Source organism: Periophthalmus magnuspinnatus, chromosome 9 (genome assembly GCF_009829125.3).
Source record: "Periophthalmus magnuspinnatus isolate fPerMag1 chromosome 9, fPerMag1.2.pri, whole genome shotgun sequence".
In the NCBI taxonomy this organism is placed as follows: domain Eukaryota; kingdom Metazoa; phylum Chordata; class Actinopteri; order Gobiiformes; family Gobiidae; genus Periophthalmus; species Periophthalmus magnuspinnatus.
The window spans coordinates 16,349,621-16,366,931 of NC_047134.1; the positions used below are offsets into that span (position 1 = coordinate 16,349,621).

Below are 17,311 nucleotides of genomic sequence, written 5' to 3' on the forward strand. Positions count from 1 at the left end.
TTCCTTCCTTCCCTTTCAATTTCATTCTTTAGCCACAAGATGGCGTCGTAACACAATATTAGTGAGTGCTAAAAGGTCTAGGGCAGTCTGTGTCATTGTTTATGTTATGTTTGATAAATTGTAACACCCAGGAATACAAGTTCACAAAATCATCCAGTAACCAATAGTCAGACTTTAGTAAATTACCTATTGAGAAGCAAGTAAAATTAAAGCTCAGGACATGTACACTCTCTACTCACACTGAGCTACACAACACAATTTCAGTACAACAACATGAATAGATTGTACAATAAGGTGTTATGTGCTTCATTATCCATGTTATTTTCTTAACATTGGAACACTGCAATCACAAAATTATTATTAATAATTATTACCCAAACCTTGCGACCTACTGGCCAACATTTGCCAGCAGCTGTTCTGTTCCCCCGGCTCTTGCCCTGCTCTAACCCGGTTCTCGCCCGGTTCTCGCCCGGCTCTCGCCCTACTCTCGCACGGCCGTGCTGCTGCGCCCTTGTGCGTCGCTGCGTTGCGTCGGCGCGGTGCGCAGTGGGGGTGCGCAGTGGAGGCGGAGTGTGAACGGGAGGTTTGTTCAGCCATGTTAGTTTTCTCTCACAAACGATGTGAGAGTGTGGAGCTATGGCCTTGTCAATGAGCGGAGACGACGAGGAATATGATTCAGAGTCTGAGCAGGTCAGTCTAGCCGTTTATTCACAGCCACCTCATGGATTTGTTTTGGTTAGTGTTTCACATGTAGAAGCTAACTAATGTTTTGGGGCGGAAATATTGTGTAGTAGTCTGAGGTCTTTCACACGCTCTTTCTCTCATTTGCTTTTAGTTTAAAATGTGGGCTATCCTCGCCAAATTTAAGTTTTCATTTAACACTTTACAGATACACAGTGATAGCGTATTCACACTTTTTATGTAAATGTTATCTATTAATTCTGGCTGCCCAATGACCTGTAAACAGTGCCCTATATGCTCCTTGAAGTAGGCTATCTCTCTGTTAGCCGCAACTGACCCAATTTGACCAGACAATTTATCCAAAACACACGTCTTTCTTTTTAACATACATAGCCACATAATATGCTCACATTATATTGTTGTAGCTGTGTGGGCCACATCCTGTACTAGACTGTGGACATCAAATCCTTCTACTTCCTCTTGCAAAATTGCGATAATTTCCTTAAAGCTGCCCCACTCCCCTGTGCCTTTAAGGCTGCTTTGGGGCAAAATGTTGTCCAGCCTGGGACAGAGGAGGGGGATGGGGGAACGCAAACAATAGTAGCTGTACTTATTTCTTGGATTGACCAGAGGGTCTCAAACTAGAGTCAAATAAATTGACCAAAATTTCCACAATATTCATTTAAAGTGCTTTCATTTTGCATTAAAATAAAATAAGTTTGTTTACAAAATCCACAATATGAATAACCAACATATGCTTATTTTATTTGAGCTTAGTTAAAAAAAATAAAATAATTATATATATATATGTGTGTATATATATATATATATATATATATATATATATATATATATATATATATAAATTTTAATTAAATAAATAATCATTAGAATTGTGTCAAAATGCAAAATGGCCATATGAAATATTACTGTACTTGATTATTTGCCCTACATTAATTTGAAAAAAAAAAAAAATGCTATGCATTGTTCAGCTGCTGCTTACTTAAGATTGAGTCACTTAGACAATGTTGTAATGTATAATAACTGGAACAACCAGGAAATATCTTCAGATGTAGCTTATTCACTTGTTTTTGAGGCTGAACCACCAACAATGTTTGTGAAAATACCAGTGGATGATTAGTCTTGAGACTTTCTCTTTCTGTACAAAGAAGCTGAGTCAAACGGTTTCAATAAAGGAAATAATACAAGCCATGTTTTTGTTCAGGAGTCAGAGCAACCAATCCCAAATTCCTGTCATATTATTCCACACTTACAGTAAGGATGGTCAGCTGACTGGAGCAAAGGGTCCACAGGCTGCAAAATGAAATGTACCATTTTAGCCCTGTCTCTTCACACTTTATCTTTTCAGTCAGAGTTGTTGTTGTTGTTGTTGTTGTTGTTGTTGTTGTTGTTGTTGTTGTTGTTGTTGTTGGAAAATGCAGAAACTGACATCTGATTTGCCTGAAGCTGTTTTCAATATACTGCAAAGTATAAAGGTAAATATATGCAAAGTTTTGCAAGAGTCTTATTAGCCCAAACACTTACACATTGAAATCTGTCTCTGAAAAATGGGTCACACAGAAACCAGGTTTCATGTTGAGCAATGTTTAATATCTGCAACTGAGTTTAGTCTTTAATATTGCACATGTGTTACTGAACATTTATGAAAACAATAATATATACAGCTTTACTAATTTTGAAGGTAATATTGCAGTGAACAGTTGCTATTAGGCAAATTTATAATAAATCTACTATGCAGTTTGATGCCATAATAAATAAAATATATATATTAAAAAATATATATATTCAGCAATTATTTGTATATTTGCCAAACACATTCTGAAAGTAGTTTCTGTTCTCATTTTAACCGTTGAGACTTGTTTGTCCATTATCTCCTGTGTGTCTTGTTTTACCTGCTTTTCTGACCATAGAACATATCAGTAGGCGTTCATTTGGTAGATCTCTGTAATAAAAAAAGAAAACATTATATTTTTAATATTTTATGTATGTTTTTAAATATGCAAAACTAAATCATGACAGTTAAAAAAAAATATCTATACTTACTATATATCACTTGTAGTGTATACAGCTCTAGTTTTGTTTACTAAAACTACAGTAGGAGAAAGTGTTTCCTTTATCTATCTTCACTGTACATTCAAATAGATGCCGTCGGTGAGGCAAATGAGTTGGTTGCTTAGGAAACTTGCCCAGCTCAAGCAAGAATCACTGTCTTGCAGTGCAGGCTTCAGTCTATTTATGATTTCTGTTTTTCTAGTGCTTATGTTACAGGCCGCCATGGCAACAAGGAAAAAGCTATAAATAAGTGTGAAAATGCAAAGCATACGATTTTCACTGATTTTGAGGTTGGTTGCATCCTTCCACCCATCCAGTACAAAAAAGATGATGATCAATTACTAAAGTGCTGGTCTTTCAGTAATATTATCAAAATAAAATAAAAGCTAAATTAGACCATTTTGGAAATTAAAACTCAAAAGCCTAATTTAGTAAAATATTATTGATAATTAAAAGAGGAATAATTGTATTTGATTCGCATTTTTAATAAATAAACCTACTAGAATGGCTTTGGATCTTTCAGCAGAGGACAGCCAGTCGTCCAAAGCCCAAGATGGCAGCAGTGGCAGCATCAGCGACACCGGCCGTTAAACTGCCGTCAAGTCGGAGCACGTCCGGAGCCCGCCGCCGGAGGACAAGATGCAGGCGTTGTGAGGCGTGCCTCCGGACCGAGTGTGGAGAGTGCCACTTCTGTAAAGATATGAAGAAGTTCGGAGGTCCTGGACGCATGAAGCAGTCCTGCATTATGAGGCAGTGCATTGCTGTAAGTCTCCACTCTTTGATAAAAGTGGTGATAGTATTATCATCTTCTGTTTGTTCATTGGGTATTCAGACAAGGAAACTAATTATTTTATATGCTCCAGTAATAACAATTTAAATGCTCAAAAAAGCAACTGTCAGAATGTGATGAAATTGCTACTATACTTTATTTACAGTTAGTGCATGATACTTATAACGATAAGCTATTTATGTATTATTATTAATCAAAAATATTGTAAATAATTAAACAATCATTATATATTTGTAACAGATAAATACTGTTATTAGTGCACAGGTGTATCACATATATTCTTAAATTTTAACTGTGTCTGTTTGTAGCCTGTCCTGCCGCACACTGCCGTCTGTGTGGTGTGTAAAGAGGCTGGGAAGGAGGATACAGTGGAGGACGAGGAGGACAAATTTAACTTCATGCTAATGGAATGCTCTATCTGCAATGAGATTGTCCATCCGAACTGCCTCAAGGTACAGCAACTGTTAAGTCATCCACGGTATTGCTCATCTATAGGAGGGTGGTGTGCCAGAAATTCTAAGTCTATTGTTAATAATGATGACTAAATCTTTGAGCTGGAGTGGTGGCAAAGGATTGTGGGAATGATGTTGACATGCTGTTTGTGTAACTCTCAACACACTCATCATACAGTCATACACTATGAGTCATTCAGCACAGACTCCTGCCAAACCATTATGTTACTGCAGGGATTTTTTCAGTTAGAGTTCATCAATCCACTGTTGGCACAATCTAAATAAGTTTTTAGATATGTCAAATGGTGCCTATGGGTGTGTTCACACTTGTCCTGATTTAGTCCTAGTTTGACTCCTGATGCTGACTTAGTTTGTTCCAGTTTTAGTCCTGGTCCAGTACAGGTTTAGTTCCAGGTTAACTCCCATTTTAGTTAGTTCAAGTTTCTTTTTAATATGAAACAACCTTTTTGGCACCAATATAATGTAAGGCAGTGAAAATGCATTCTTTGGCAGCTGACTCAAACACTAGTGTTTTGCTTAAACAATAAACACGCTTACCACATTAGTTACTTTCACTTTTTGTGTCTTAAGAGTTGATTTAATGTAAATTATGTACATAAGAATGATCTGTATTTTTATATTTATGCTTCTTTTTTACTTTTGATAGGTTAGCGATGCCACTGGTGTTGTAAATGATGAACTGCCAAATTGCTGGGAGTGTCCTAAATGCAACCATGCAGGCAAGAGCGGAAAAGTGAGTACAACTATGTGTATGTCATAAATGTCATTGTAGTCTTTTTGGAAGAATGAATACAAATACATAAATACAGTTACATGTGTGTGTGTATATAACTTTGTTAAACCTATTATTGAAAAAATTTGGCTGAAAGATTATTTTAATCATTGAATTTTTTTTTTTTTTCTTGAGTATACACTTGAAAACATTCAGTGTCATATGTTATTAATAATTTATAGTAGCATGTACAACATGTGTGTACTATTAGGCATAAGGTATAAAGTCTTTTTGTTATTTTTGTCCCTTTTGGCATTGAAGCAAAAACGAGGTCCGGGGTTCAAGTATGCGTCCAATCTGCCCGGCTCTTTACTGAGGGAGCAGAAACCTGGGAGGGAGGAGGCCGACTGCTCATCAGGTAAAAGGAGAGTAGAGCGGGATGAGACCCCAAGGTACGAGCCCCTGCACAGACAGCCCCCACTGCTCACGCCCAGTGGCCTCAGCAAACCCCGCCCTGAGGACAAACTGAGGAAGAAACGCAAACTGTTTGAAGATGATGATGACGACATGGGTGGAAGGAAACGGGTGAGTTATGGGACATCTTCAAATAATTGCATCTAAAAATGTATATTGTGTGAATTAAAAAATGCTTGCGTGAATTAGCTTTTACTTAAATATCTGCATGTAGCTTGTATTAGAAATTATAACAGCACAGGTTAGTGGTAATGGGAAATTACAAGATGCCCCTGAATGTGTCAGTCTTAGCACCCCAATTGCACTTCTTGCTTTTCTGACCTGCATGTAGACCAGGACATGAGTGGTCTGACTGGTTATCAAGAGAAAAGAGACAATAATTGCATAAAAAGCATGACCGGACTGTTTATATAAACATAGTGAGTGATGTTGTGAAATTCTGATTTGCCTTTCAGATAAAGGCTGAGGTGGAAGATGATGATGTAGAGGATGGTGATGGAAGGGAGCATCACTATCGCAGTTATGAAAGGAGAAGTCGTTTAGGAGACACTGAGGAGGAAGTGGATGACAAGGACTCAAGGAGTGAACTTTCCTTTCCTTTCCTTAAGACTCCTGTTGCCGACAGCGATCAGTCGCTGTGCAGCTCCCCACAGGCTGGTCCCAGCAGTGAAGGAGGAAGCGAGACACAGGAAAGAGGGCCGCGCCCAAAAGCTAGACGCAAGAAGCGATTACCCAATAGAGAGCTGAGCCGGGAGCTGAGTAAGGCCCTAAACCATGAAATACAAAAATCTGAAGACTGCTTAGCAAATGAAAACAGACAACCTCTCAAATCCGAGCCAGAAAGTGAGAACGAAGAACCGAAAAAGTTATTCCGAAATGGCAGCGACATAGGTGAACAGAGGGCCCACCTAAAGGCCAAAGAGATGAACGGAACGGCCTGGGAGCTCCGCCACTTCTACCCCAATCAGATCACGCCCCTGGGCTTTAACAGGAGCACCCCAACCACTAGGCCAGTCCCTCCCCGCTCTCCACCCAAGTGTGTCCAGATGGAGAGGCATGTCATTCGGCCTCCTCCTATAAGCCCCCCTCCTGACAGGCTGCCTTTGAAAGATGGGAAAACTCATATAATACAAAGGGAGGTCTGGATGAAGATTTTCGGCTATCTGTCCCACCAGGAGCTCTGCGTGTGCATGAGAGTGTGCAAAACCTGGAATCGATGGTAAGCACAATGGCATTGTATCTTTTGAGCAAAATGGCAAAGTACTTTCAATGATTATAATCTGAAATCTTTTGTTGCTATCAGGTGCTGTGATAAAAGTCTTTGGAAAAAGATTGATCTAAATCGCCGTACTTCCATCACTCCTCTCATGTTGAGTGGCATTATCCGCCGACAGCCACAGTCTTTGGACCTCAGTTGGACCAATATTTCCAAGAAACAACTGTGCTGGTTGATCAACAGGTTACCAGGTAAATAATACAAACATTTAGCCCTTTTTAATGTATTATTTGGTGTTATTTTTAATATTGTATTTGAATTGTGTTTCAGGTCTGAGAGTGCTCAAGTTGTCTGGATGTTCTTGGGCTGCTGTGTCTGCCCTCTGTACCGCCACTTGTCCTCTCCTGCGCACTCTGGATGTCCAGTGGGTGGAAGGGCTCAAAGACGCACAGATGAGGGACCTCCTCTCACCCCCTACAGACAACAGACCAGGTATTTATGTCTAATACTTACAGTACTTTGTAACAACTGATTTATTTTAGAATGGGTTATGAAAGGACCAACTTTGTCAGTATGCCCATTTTCACTATCTTCAATAGTGACCCTCTGATATATTGCTCACAGGTCAGTTGGATAATCGGTGCAAACTTCGTAATGTGGAGGACCTGCGTCTAGCGGGACTGGACATCACAGACACGTCTCTGCGTATGATCAGTCGACAGATGCCATATTTGTCCAGGCTGGACCTGAGCTACTGCAACCACATCAACGACCAGTCAGTGAACTTGCTGACAGCGGCTGGGACCACTACACGGGACTCCCTCACAGAAATCAACCTCTCAGGTGAGAAATGAGCACGAACTGGATTTGACAAATTACTTGTTGAACAGTCTGGTCTTTTCATACTGGGGCTCTCCACTGTGCACAGACCTAACCATTTTGAGCTTGCAGTAGCATTTATCTCCTGGTTATTTAGTGTATAAAATGAAAAGTTGTATCAAATTATGATCTGAACTATTGAACAATGAGGTTTTTTTTACATTTGATTTATTTGTTGTAATCAAAAATCCTTTCTTCTCTTTTCAGTATGTAATCGAGTTACAGACCACTCCTTAACCTTCTTCAAGCGCTGTGGCAGCATCTGTCAGATCGACCTCCGGTTCTGTAAGCAGGTGACAAAGACTGCATGTGAGCGGTTTATCGCAGAAATGTCCGTGAGTGTCCCCTTCAGGCTGACAGAGGAAAAACTCCTACAGAAGACAAGCTAGTCTTTTGCAAAAATCTGCAAATAAAAATAAATGTTTCCATGCACTTAATGAAGAGCTTTCCTCTTTAACAGACTGTGACATAATAGTAATGCGATCTAAGCTCACTAATTATCTTGTAAATAGACAGCAAAGGTTTGCATGTTTGAGTTGGAGTCATTTTATAAAGATGTGCTTTACCAGTTGTTTTTTAATATTAGAAACAGTATTTTTATACAAGCAACATTTCATGAGTTTACATAATTTCCTACATCCACTCAGGAGTTATATTTCATTATGACTTGCAAAGCATGTGAGAATTTTCTTGGCCTCAACACTACACTGTCAGCTGTGTGCCATAACTTGTGTTCAAACATAGGTGTAACCTTTGTAACAGAAAATAAATGTACAGTGATGCATCTAAATTATCAAATGGTGTATGAATAAGAATGTATGTTGGTCCTCAAATGCCATGTTACACTAAACTCTATTGGACATTAATTTATTGTTTTTTTTATAATATAAAATGGTTTATATTTATTCTGTAACTCGATATAGCAGTCTGAGTTTGGTCATGTTTTTAAATGTTTAATCAGGTTCATTTGAGTTGATGGTAGTATCCATGACCCTCTCAGTTGGTTTTCCTTTTGAGTCTGTTTCTTCGAGGGGACAAGGGACAGTATCCAGTAGTGTGTTGTTGTAGTTGGGGAAATGCTGTTTTGCCTCAATCACCTCAGGTCAATGTAATGTTTATATTCAAGACTAAATGCTAAAAATGCATTAAAAGATTTTCATTTGTACTATATCTTAAGTGTAGGGTTTCATTTTTTATACATTGTATTTTAGTTTTCCAGGTAAGTCTTGATATTCTTGTTTGTTACAAAGTATTAATGTATTACTTGTTTTTTATCAGATTATTCATTACCCTTACTCATTGTGTGTGATTTATGCCACAAAGACTTGGCTAAGGTTATATAACAGTAGTATACTTGACAGATAGATAATGGATTTCTACTAAATATTAAAATCTTTATAATACTCCTTTGAACCTGCATACAGCTGTAATGCAAGAGTACAAGCAGGACAGTTATGGTGTAGTTATTTTAATTAAAATATTTAATTACCAAAATAAAAGGCTCAACATTCCGAAATACAAAGACCAAACGCAGCACAAATTTTTATACCCCTGCAAACAGAAAAGTGCAGTTAATTATTCAAAACTGATGTGAGCTGTGGTAGCAGCATCATGTGGCTCAATGTGGTTTACAGCAGAGCTAAATATTTTAAACTGAAAAACCCTGATGAGAATATAGAGTGGCAAACCTAGCCAAATGCACAGGCTACTGTCATGCTCTGGATAAAGCCCGTTACATAGGTACAAAGGATTCTGTAAAATATCCCTAAATAATCTCAAAATACACTTCAAATCAAATGGAAAAAATATAGTTATATACATCTCATAAGGATCAATATATGCAAATGTACATTAGCAAGTTGATTATTCTATACATACTACACCACATGTCAATAAATGTGTTTTTTCCCCAATACATCACTTCTATTTTAATCTATGAACTTCAAAGCAAAATGCACCATTCCACTCCAAATAACATTCAAAGATTCACATCCACAATTCATTTTGGAAATAGAGGGAAGATGGCATGAGATAGTTAGCACCCAGTTTGTCTGTTAGGAGCCACTTAAGGGCCAAGTTAGGACAAAGGTGACTAAAGTAAGCTATTGCTATGATCAACTAATTTCTTATTACAATGTAATGACAAACAGTATGATTGGGTGTAGTTCAATACATAAAATGTGCTTATAATGGTTCACAAAAATCAAGATTTCTGCCTAATCACAAAACAAATTATTAGCGCACAAGTTTAAATGTGTGCAGCTTCCAGCATGAGCTGCAGTAAAAATTATGAATCTGGAGAAAAAGTGCTTTCCTTTAATGTGCTCTTGATACAGCGACCCACAGCCAATGGGAGGAATGAGTGAGATGCTTGAGGGCACTGGAGGTTTTGGCACCTAGTTTTCCTGCCCAGTGGCTAATAGTGGAATCCCTTGGTATTTTTAAATGATATGTCACTTGCAGCAACTGAGGATTTTTATTTACAAGTTTACCAAGCCATTTTCTTGGTACAGTTTAGAGGCAAATTTGATGAAGTTTGTTTACAAGCACATGGGTACACATTCTTTGTATTAAGAAATTATGAATCAAAACACTAACACAGACAAATGATATTAATTTAGGAATGACTCAAATGGATTCAATGCAGCAGTAAGCTGCATTTGGAGCTTGTTACAGTCTGTGGTGCTGCAGTGGTTACGATTTAAAAACATGCACTGCCCTCACAACATACTGCCTACAGATGGGGCACTCGTTCATCCTTTTTCCACACTTTGTGCAGGTGACCATGTGACCACACTCCAGAAGAACACAGTCGATCACAGCATCCATGCAGATTCGACAGAGATTATCATCATAGATGGTTAATGGACCCTTTTCACCATCTAAAACACAGAAAATATATGCTTGTCAAAGGGTACAGTGAACACAAATGAAACAAATTATTACAAACACTAATACAAAACAATAGTGGTTGTGCCATGCAGTGATGGGGCAGACACATCAGGGGCAGAGCAAAACTACTTTTAAGTGTGGGTCATTTGATGAGGTCGTGCACAAAACACTTGGAAAATGTCATGATGTTTCCATGACAACCACAGTCTCTTGGTGGCACAGAGACCATAGATACAATTAACGTCATACTTTTTTTCCCCCGATATACTAGATTTTTTACCTTATACAGTTTGCATAGCTAGCAATGGAGGGTGTACAATGAAGACAATTACTGAAAGTGTAAGTGAAGATTACAATCACAAGTTATTCATAACCTTACCTCCATTAGTACCGTTGCAGATAGGAGGGGGTAAGGCCATTACTTTAGAATGAAGTAAAGAAAGTAAAGAAATACAGAGAGAATGTGATTTCAGGGAATACATTTCATCCTTAAACTATGCCCTTATTATTAATTGATATATTTTTGAAACTTTACAAAGAAGTGCTTAACAGGATGTGGTGCATGATACAAGGAAACCAGGTTAAAAAGACAACAGTTACCTGTGGTTACAGTACTGCTCACATTTTCCACTGTAAAGTTAAACAGAAACAAATGTAAACAATTCCCTGTACATTTGATTTACAAGAGTAAGCTGTGATGCATATTAGGGCTTCAGACATTTTATGCTTAATTGACTTTTAAAAGCTTAACCATTATTTATGCTTCAGTGCTTAGAAAAGTTCTGTTTTCATCTACCCCTCTAACCTGCAATTTGTTATAATTTAATGGCAATATTAAGAGGCAAAGCTATTTTAGATCTTTTTTTATTAACTTTTTTTTTACTATGAATGTAATCTAACAATTATAATATCTTTCTCAAAAATTATAAAACTTATTCAACCCAAACACAATCTTAAAGTGTAATGATTAATAAAAGTCTAAACTTACGTGATTTTCTGTTTTCCTCAGTCTCTCGATACAGTCGCCTGACCCGCTCCACCAGCTCCCACTTCTCACAGCACCCTGAATAGTTTACAAAGTTCCTGGCCAAGATTTCTTTGAGCTGCCGCACAGAGAGGTCTTCAATGTCCCCCAGGCTGGATATGTCTGATAGAGAGGCTCTGGCCCGGCGTCGCGTTTGAGGACTTGTCTGTAAAATTAAAGACAAATGTTTATAAATGATGAAGTATTACTCCCACCAGACCAGACTATATGGCCTGTAGACATTTCTCTACTGTAACATAAAACAATGATCACCTCAGGTGTGTGTTCCAAGTGAAGAAGAGATGTTGATGCCGCATCAGCTTCCTGCACCACACAACACAAACATTGGTCTGTGCTACTTTGGGCAGTACAGGTGTGTCTAGCTGTCAACTAAGGATTAGGATTAGAACAAGACTCTGAAGACAGTGGTACCTTGTGAATGACAACACATTCTCCTTGTCTCGATTAATAGAAAAGCCGAGTACCCTTATTTATGTATTACTGAATAAAATTTTACTTATTATATTTTGTGTTGCTTTTTAAAATAAGATAGATTGAACTGTGAAAACATCCTTACTGGGGTGGTATCAGAGCTATCACTTCCACTGAGCGGCCGCTCATGAGAGGCAGCAAGGGTGGACAGTTCAGAGGCAGACTGCGTGGTAGATGGGGTGGGAGAGTACAGAGAGCGCGAGTGAAGGCTGTTGGTGTCTGGGTCGTCCTCTTCCTCAATACCTTGGTGACACAGCACCAGTTCAACCAGATCCTCTTTTTCCCTGCATGTGTCTGTGGGAATGTTACGTAGCTGGAGGTACAGACGCAGGTCTTTGACACGCAGGCGCATGAGCCTTGGCCGCTGGAAACACGTTGCCTTCAGTAAATGACATGTGGCACAGATGCGCAGATTCTCCTGCAGTACCGTGCACAAGGAGCAGAAGCCTTTTTTGCAGTCACAGCAAATATACTGCGGATTCAGAAAAAATATAAAACATATTTTCAGCACATTCAAACATAAATAACAAATATGACATCAATGCCAGATGAACAATCTCAGAATTAAGCTTATAAATATGAGTAACAAACATGAACTCAACATCTATACAATGTTCAAACTTTTAAATAAATATCCAAACTACCCAAAATTGAACACAATAAGTCTTCAAACATACCTTCCTCCTGAAGACAGAAAAGGCTTGGCCACAAGCCTTGCACACAAGGTTGGGGCTACCTGAGCTGGCAGGCGGATATGTGGAGTATCCTGCACTAGGGGCGAATCGGAAAGGTCCAGCACCTGCCCCAAAACCTGGCTGCTGGCCCCGGACGGCCCCTGTTCCCATTACTTCATTCAGCAAACCACAGCATGAAGCCCACACAGAGGAGGCATTTGCCTAGCATGAAAAAATAACTATTATTTTTTTATTATACATGTATTTATATAGCAATTTCAATAGAAATTGCCATAGAATAAAACATAGCCCACATACAGACGATAAGAGCAAAAACATTGACGTTTAAATAAAAACAACAAAAACAAGCATATGCATAAACCATTTAAACATAAAACTATGTTTTTTAATAAAAATAGTGGGTCAGTTTTGTAACAGTGCAAATGTTATGATGAACCAGCTGATGTTAGTGTACAGGCCTAATACTGCTGCTGCAACTCAGGAGGTATCGATGACAGCTGTCAGTGCTGCTTTCTGTACTTCAGATTCATGATTGATGATATGCTCACACTTTAATGAAGCTAACATTATGTTAAAAAAGATACAGCGATTAAACCACTTGCCTTAAATTAGCTCATGTTGCCTGTTAGCTGTCTGGTGATAGGGATAGTGCAACAAATGTTATCATGATAAAGGGTGGTAAAGCTAAAGCTACCCGTACCTTCATTGCACCACCGAAGTGTCTTCCGTGTGAGGACAGTTTGATAATGTAAGCATTGCAATCTTCACAACCTGCTATCCAGCTTTATAGCGAGAAAACGTCTAGGACACAGGATGGCGAAGAAAAACGAAGCGAACCACAGAAGCAACCCGAGCTGCGAGTGTCTTCTTCTGCTGGAGAGGGTAGGCGCCACAGGGCGATGTTTTGGTGCCCTCTAGTGGTTCAGTTTAGAGCTACGTTATAGTTGGATAGAATTACTTACTTTTTGAGATACTTTTTGCAATATCATTGAAACATGGGCTGTTTAACTTGTGTGTCATTTTCCTTAAACTGTTATATAGTTTGTGATGTATAATGTAATCAACCATGTTTGCTGGTTCACGAACTAGAAACTCAACTTCCGGTTTCCTGTCATTTTTGTTGTCAGCACAAAGCGCCAACTACAAACGTCAACTGTACCGAAGACGAGTTGGTTTTAGTGACTTTTCCGCGAAGTAAAAGCTTACATTGCTTTGTTATGGAAACAAATAGCGCTGTTTCGTCGATGATAATGTATGAAGATGAGTCAGTGGAGGTTGGCTGTGTAAACGGGGCTCTATTACAACTGTCGCCCTGTGGATCTGAGTTTGTGCTGCAGAAAGGCCCTAACCCCTCGAGTCACCCTCTGCTGCCCAGCGAGAGGGTCCGCCAGAGGACCCAGTTCACCATCAGCGCATATAAGGTAGACACGTGAAACTGGTGGAATAATATACACAGTTTTTGTTGTCACTTTCAGGTTACCATAAATCACTGAATTCTGGTTATTTTTTAGGATATTATGGCAACTGCATTGGCATTTCGAAATAAGTATGCAAGCCAACCATATCTGCCTGACGAACTTATACCTGATGACCAGAAAAAGGTATTCTATAATAGACATGTATTAAATATTTTTAAAAATACATTTTAAAGGTGCACTGTGTAACATTTTTGGTGGAGGGTCTACTACTTGCTTGTCAACATGAAGATGGTATTGCTTTGTCTAGAACGTCCCACAGTATAAACATGTGTACCAACATGCTATGCGTCCATACTGTTGCTTTCCCTCAGATCTGACCTCTAACTTTACCTGATGGCATCGCCTGCTTTTCTCCTTGGAGCTTGGACTAGTTTAATGCCTTACTGTGGACAAAGCCCTATCTTCAAGGAGACAAGCAGGTGGTGGACCCTCCCCCAGAACAGTGGAGACAAAAATGAGCTTGTAAACTATAGTGCCTTTTATTTTGAAGTCTTTTTACAGTCATAGCTCAGAAGTGCAGTGGCCGCTCACCTGTGAGCCTGCTGAGGTTGGACCTGGAGGTGAAACCATTATCAGGTCTGTGGACGGGAGAGCTGTGTTGATGCTCTCTCCTTTGGGCAAAGACTTCACTGTTGAATTCACATGTACTGTAAGTCAGCGCAGTACACAATCTATGTCAAGTTGTCCCACAGAAGGAAAGACTAAAAATGAAACTGTAAGATCAAGGTGCAGATCTCCTGTATCAATCAGCAAAGATAACCCAAAGGTATGTGTTTCTAGGTTCTTCATATGTTCAACTTTGGATGCATGTTCAACATCCTTAATTGATTAGACGGTGATAGCTTTATCAGCGATCAATTCATTCTTTACTTGACATCATTATACATTTTTAAATGAGAGACTTTAATGTCCTTAAATCTGTAGAATCTCAGATTGAATCCCATCTTTTCTGTTTTATATAATGAAAAAAAGGATTGTTAGAATTATTAATGGCAATTTATGGATTAATTCATTCATTATGAGCAATGTCCTTTCAGCCAGAGAAGATGTTTCAATCTGTCACAGTGATACAACATCACTCGTGTAGTTGTCCCCCCTCTATATGGTCTCATCCTCTTTCCTTGGCAAAGCAACACAGGAAATCTCATAGTGATAGTCCTACAAAAGCAGACATCACTTCTAGCCCTTTAGGTGAAGTCAATGTCCCACTTCCTCAGGCTCTTTCCCTCAGCTGCTCCTTGCCCCACTGGCACAGGTTCATAACAATTTTTCACTTGTATTATCAACATCACCTATTGTGTGTTCAATGATTAATGTTAAATTATGTTTTTGTTAGATGGAAGCCAGACATTTTGGCTAAAGAACAAAACCGTGAGACACAACTGGTCCCAGCAGAACTTGTAAAAGTAATGTGGTGCCAAGGGGTTACCTACAGGTATCTAAATAATTGCTTTGAGAATCTGATTCGTTTTGGGTTTGCAATGTTTAAAATCTTACCTGAAGGATTATAGAGGGGAGCGTACCTGTTGTTGAAGTGTTTCCAGGAGATGGTTCATTTATCCATTCCAATGGTATCCTGAACAGCTATTTTACCCATTACAAACATGAGCTGCTGTCAGAAGAGGTAGAATTTTATAAGCTATTCAGATATCCAAAATGACACGAATTTTAAGAAAAGTTTGTAATTGCCTCTGAGGTGAAAGAAGTTACCTATCACCTTAATTGCCTCCCACCTGATGTACCTGGACAACTCTACTCAATATGTCCTATTGTCAATCGTGCAAGCAGGTCTGCTGATTTGCATTCATTATTCACTATTTATCAACAGCCACATTTATTCCCTATTAAACTGATTCATAAATTTCTGTTTTGTAGAATTCTCACTTGTTATATCCAGGCCAAGCAGTCTCTGAAGTCTTCTGCACCTAACTGTTTACAAAAGGTCAAAATAATAAAAAGCTTTGTATTTATAAATATTGCTAATATTGCTACTGTCTTACTACTTATGTGCTACTTATTATTATTTTGTTGTAGGATAAACTGACCTGTCTTGATAGCACAAAATCTGCTAAAACCTTTACCACATCCATGGCTAATGAGGAAAATGTGGATATGCACAGACGGTATGCAATTTTGCTGTGAATTATTTAAAAGTTGTCCCAACTGTACTGTTTATTTTTAAATATCAGGTCAGACATTGTGGAAGAGGAGCTACAAAAGATAAAACGATTTAATTGTATCCTTAAATGTGATGGTATCTAAATAGCTAATTAATACTTTTTACATTACATTATACCTGTGAAGTTACATTTTGTTGATTAAGTAAATAATTTCCTGTCCTAACTTAAAACCCCATGTCCTTAATGCCCAAGTACAGTTCTCCTGGATAATGATACTATTTTCACAGCTCACAAATGCTGTGAACAGGATGGTAGATATGCAACTGAGGCGATTCAGGAACCACAAAATGCAGAAAGCATTGCTGAAGCTCTTCAAAGGACATCTAAAGCCATAGCAGACATTGATGCTGCCATAGCTTCAGCTTCATGTATATAGACTGCCCTGCTCTAAACCCTGTGCCATTTTCCTCCCAAATTATAATAAATACTACATACGTTAAGTGGTTTGTGAGTTTATTTTAACATTATTTGACATCCCTGAAGAGCCTATAACCAAGAGACACATTTATTGGTTTCAGATGGAAAGGACTTGGCAATAAGCAATTTGCAGGTTTTGAAAAATATTACCAAATGCTTTGTTATTGTAATGGTTATGACGCAAAAACTCACTGTTGCAGCATCAGCCCTTTTAAAGGAATAGGACATTTGTTAAACCACATTCCGATTTGCCAAAAGAGCTGGTAAGTTATATTTTGGCTACCATCAACGCATTTTATAATGATCCTTTTATTGTGTTTATTTCTTACATTTATTTATTTTTTGTTTGAAATTTAGAATGAATAAAACCAAATGCATAAATGCCAAAATAAATACATAAGAAAGGAAGATGGAAATTCAATGTAAGCTAATGCTTTGTAAATATTTATTTTGTATCAATTTGGTTATTTTAAAACATGCCTTAAAATGTTAAAAAAAAAAAAAGTAACATCCAATTGCACACATGAATGCAAAGTAAGAAAGAATGTGAATGTCCATATGAGACAAGCAATCCAAGAAATACTTAACACAGTTGTTCTTTAAAAGTAAATCAAAAGTCTTTTGAAGTGCCGCCCTTTACATAAGCAATTGTACAATTGAAACCAAGTGACCCCATTGCTGCCTTTGTTGGGTAGAGAAGGTTGCTGATCCTAGAATGTATTTATAGTGACACCTAGTGGATTAACATTTTTTATGAAATCATCTTCCTGCAAACTGATTTAACAAATATTGCGTTTTACCAGAGTGGATAGAAATGACCAGAGAGATTCTGATA

General features: G+C 38.3%; 3 protein-coding genes across 7 annotated transcripts; 2 read left to right on the forward strand and 1 right to left on the reverse strand.

Moving 5' to 3' along the window:
* Positions 1–545: 545 nt before the first annotated feature.
* kdm2ba (lysine (K)-specific demethylase 2Ba) lies at positions 546–8,468 on the forward strand. Of its 3 annotated transcripts, none has more exons than XM_033972345.2 (10): positions 546–690; positions 3,278–3,517; positions 3,853–3,996; positions 4,664–4,750; positions 5,051–5,314; positions 5,659–6,422; positions 6,507–6,670; positions 6,750–6,911; positions 7,044–7,262; positions 7,506–8,468. In XM_033972345.2, exons 1-10 carry the CDS (start codon positions 637–639, stop codon positions 7,685–7,687), a joined length of 2,280 nt encoding a protein of 759 aa, XP_033828236.1. In that variant the 5' UTR covers positions 546–636; the 3' UTR covers positions 7,688–8,468. The 3 variants fall into 3 exon arrangements, with proteins under 3 accessions (XP_033828236.1, XP_033828235.1, XP_055080159.1); XM_033972344.2 differs by having other exon boundaries at positions 552–690; positions 5,042–5,314; XM_055224184.1 differs by having other exon boundaries at positions 558–690; positions 3,281–3,517; positions 5,042–5,314.
* A 284-nt stretch (positions 8,469–8,752) lies between these two features.
* rnf34a (ring finger protein 34a) lies at positions 8,753–13,292 on the reverse strand. 2 transcript variants are annotated; one of them, XM_033973064.2, is made up of 8 exons: positions 13,102–13,276; positions 12,384–12,602; positions 11,792–12,178; positions 11,488–11,538; positions 11,179–11,380; positions 10,791–10,820; positions 10,570–10,611; positions 8,753–10,180 (listed from the first exon to the last, which is right to left on the reverse strand). In XM_033973064.2, the coding sequence occupies exons 1-8, from the start codon at positions 13,105–13,107 to the stop codon at positions 9,993–9,995; spliced, it is 1,125 nt and encodes a 374-aa protein (XP_033828955.1). In that variant the 5' UTR covers positions 13,108–13,276; the 3' UTR covers positions 8,753–9,992. The 2 variants fall into 2 exon arrangements, with proteins under 2 accessions (XP_033828955.1, XP_033828956.1); XM_033973065.2 differs by lacking the exon at positions 10,570–10,611 and having other exon boundaries at positions 13,102–13,292.
* Positions 13,293–13,529: 237 nt separating this feature from the next.
* c9h5orf34 (chromosome 9 C5orf34 homolog) lies at positions 13,530–16,496 on the forward strand. 2 transcript variants are annotated; one of them, XM_055224493.1, is made up of 11 exons: positions 13,530–13,822; positions 13,913–14,002; positions 14,370–14,645; positions 14,917–15,134; positions 15,216–15,314; positions 15,383–15,503; positions 15,576–15,667; positions 15,755–15,821; positions 15,914–16,002; positions 16,069–16,115; positions 16,257–16,496. In XM_055224493.1, exons 1-11 carry the CDS (start codon positions 13,619–13,621, stop codon positions 16,433–16,435), a joined length of 1,482 nt encoding a protein of 493 aa, XP_055080468.1. In that variant the 5' UTR covers positions 13,530–13,618; the 3' UTR covers positions 16,436–16,496. The 2 variants fall into 2 exon arrangements, with proteins under 2 accessions (XP_055080468.1, XP_055080469.1); XM_055224494.1 differs by lacking the exons at positions 15,383–15,503; positions 15,576–15,667 and having other exon boundaries at positions 13,566–13,822; positions 16,257–16,479.
* The last annotated feature ends 815 nt before the right edge of the window (positions 16,497–17,311 follow it).

What these genes read in the sequence shown, in the direction of transcription:
- kdm2ba (XM_033972344.2), top strand. Translation starts at nt 637, where the DNA reads ATGGCCTTGTCAATGAGCGGAGACGACGAGGAATATGATTCAGAGTCT. An exon ending in ACATGGGTGGAAGGAAACGG is followed by an intron (nt 5,315 to 5,658) that starts GTGAGTTATGGG and finishes TTTGCCTTTCAG; the next exon opens with ATAAAGGCTGAGGTGGAAGA. An exon ending in CCCTACAGACAACAGACCAG is followed by an intron (nt 6,912 to 7,043) that starts GTATTTATGTCT and finishes TATTGCTCACAG; the next exon opens with GTCAGTTGGATAATCGGTGC.
- rnf34a (XM_033973064.2), bottom strand. An exon ending in TTTCTGTCTTCAGGAGGAAG is followed by an intron (nt 12,179 to 12,383) that starts GTATGTTTGAAG and finishes CTGAATCCGCAG; the next exon opens with TATATTTGCTGTGACTGCAA. An exon ending in ACTTGGAACACACACCTGAG is followed by an intron (nt 11,381 to 11,487) that starts GTGATCATTGTT and finishes TTAATTTTACAG; the next exon opens with ACAAGTCCTCAAACGCGACG.
- c9h5orf34 (XM_055224493.1), top strand. Translation starts at nt 13,619, where the DNA reads ATGGAAACAAATAGCGCTGTTTCGTCGATGATAATGTATGAAGATGAG. An exon ending in TCAGCAAAGATAACCCAAAG is followed by an intron (nt 14,646 to 14,916) that starts GTATGTGTTTCT and finishes ATGTCCTTTCAG; the next exon opens with CCAGAGAAGATGTTTCAATC. An exon ending in AAAGATAAAACGATTTAATT is followed by an intron (nt 16,116 to 16,256) that starts GTATCCTTAAAT and finishes GCCCAAGTACAG; the next exon opens with TTCTCCTGGATAATGATACT.